General features: G+C 36.8%; 1 protein-coding gene across 1 annotated transcript in view; it reads left to right on the plus strand.

The window, feature by feature from the left end:
• LOC133175054 (zinc finger protein ubi-d4-like) overlaps window positions 1-740 on the plus strand; it is a 17,404-nt gene extending 16,664 nt beyond the window's left edge. Inside the window, exon 12 of the mRNA XM_061310158.1 lies at window positions 374-740. Within this exon, the coding sequence (XP_061166142.1) occupies window positions 374-441 (68 nt within the window). The 3' untranslated portion in view covers window positions 442-740. The remainder of the gene's footprint in view (window positions 1-373) is intronic.
• The last annotated feature ends 1,348 nt before the right edge of the window (window positions 741-2,088 follow it).

Genomic DNA, 2,088 nt, shown 5'->3' on the forward strand with positions numbered 1-2,088 from the left:
CATCCTCAGGTAGTGTAGATTCAAGTTTGTTAAAATGATGACCTCTGGGATAGGGAGGAGCCACAGTGGTAGATCAAATTTTTACAAAGGAATATATGGGAAAACTTTCAAGTTCTTCTCAAGTACAACAAAGCCATTACAAAGCCATTTGTTATACTGACATGTAAGCATCATCAGGTAGTTTAAAATTCAAGCCCAAGCCCCCCCCCCCCCCCCCCCTAATCTTTTCAATACTGAACTGATTTGTGCTTTTGTCTAGCCAATGTGCTCAGGTGAGCGATGTGGCCCATGGGCCTCTTGTTAGAAAAGGGTTGCTAACATGGTGATTTTTTATATACATGTACATTTAATTGAAGCATTTGTCTATTTTCAGGTAATTGGAGTTGCCATTTGTGTATTGAGGAATTTCATGGTGGGAAAAAGCCACAGGGAATGCAATAGAGTGAAGGAATGCATTCTTGTACACAATACTTACACTGCCCGTCATTTATAATCATTCAATCACTCTCCTGTTAAAATTACCATCAACACAGAATAAAGTTGATAACTATAGAGTTTTTGAAACATATGTATATTGTACATCATGTATTAAAGACTGTGACTGGAAAGTACTTGTAAAACGCCATGGTTTATTACAAAATACATAAAATGACTATACATAACATTGTCTTAATGTAGTGCTGTTGTCTGAATAAGTCTTTGTGTTTGTATAAATGTGAAATTAAAAAATAAGAAACCTACCGGTATACTGTTTAAATTTCATGTGTAGTAAATAAGCATATTGTGGAAACATTCTTCATGGAAGACAAATGGTCTGGAATTTTGTTGGTCTCTTGTATACAGATTTCATCCCCACGAACAAGAACTTTGTCAACATATTACAATGTTCTTCTTTGAATCTTCTGTATATAGATATAAATTAACCAAAAATTGGTGCCCAGGAATCAGTTAAATTTTGGTGGCTCTCCAAAAATAAAATGATTCTACATTGTATGTACTACCAAAACTTAAGGGCTGGGCTATACTTTCATAATCATTGATAAAGAAATTGAAGAGAGTGGACATAATATTTACTATTTAGGTGGAGAATGCTTTGGGGGGAAAACTCTGTAAATTTGGGAACCACTTTATCAATGGCCATGGCATAGGGCCAATATAAAATTGAAGACACATACGAAATGGATTAGAATACATCTCTTGACTAAAGTTCAAGGTCAAAGAGTCTTGTCTAATGAAGTGGCCATTACAGATACTAACATGTTATGCAGGACAGTAACTGGTATTTTTGTAAACTGAAGAGAACATCTTTGTACATAGGTGAACAATGATAGAGGAAGGCACCAATAAATTCCGAGACCTTCATTCAATGGTCAAGGTCAAAATGGTTTATTTTTACTGGAACACTCTAGAGGCCCATGGGCCACATCGCTCACCTGAGCACAGCACAAATCAGTTCAGTATTGAAAAGATTACAGGGCGGGGAGGGGGGGGGGGGGGGCTTGAATCTTTAACTACTTGATGCTTCCGTGTTTATATAACAAATGGGTTTGTTGTTGTACTTGAGAAGATTAAAAAAAAAAATCCTATATATTCCTTTGTAAAAATTTGATCCACCATTGTGGCTGCTCCCTATCCCAGGGGTCATCATTTGAACAAACTTGAATCTACATTACCTGAGGATGGTTCCATATCAATATGACTATACATAGATTTTCTGTTCTTGAGAAGAAAAATTTTTATGCCCCCGGATCGAAAGTTCCCGGGGGTATGTTGTTTTTATCCTGACTGTCTGTCTGTCTGTTGTCAACTTTAACCTAGCCATAACTATTGCACTGTCAAGGTTAAGGCTTTAATATTTGACATGAGTGTTCATTATGACAAGACCTTTCCTTGGGTATCACCATATATGACCTTTTGACCTTGACCTTGGAGTTTGATCCAGTTTTGCAAAATTTTACCAAACTTTAACGTTGGCCATAACTTTTGAACAGTTGGTGTTAGGGCTTTCATACTTCACATGTGTAATCCTTGTGACAAGACCTTTCTTTGGATACCACAACTTTGACCCTTTGACCTTGGAGTTTGACC

Source organism: Saccostrea echinata, unplaced genomic scaffold (genome assembly GCF_033153115.1).
Source record: "Saccostrea echinata isolate AGI-Se365-2 ecotype Australia unplaced genomic scaffold, CSIRO_AGI_Sech_v1 ptg000060l, whole genome shotgun sequence".
In the NCBI taxonomy this organism is placed as follows: Eukaryota; Metazoa; Mollusca; class Bivalvia; order Ostreida; family Ostreidae; genus Saccostrea; species Saccostrea echinata.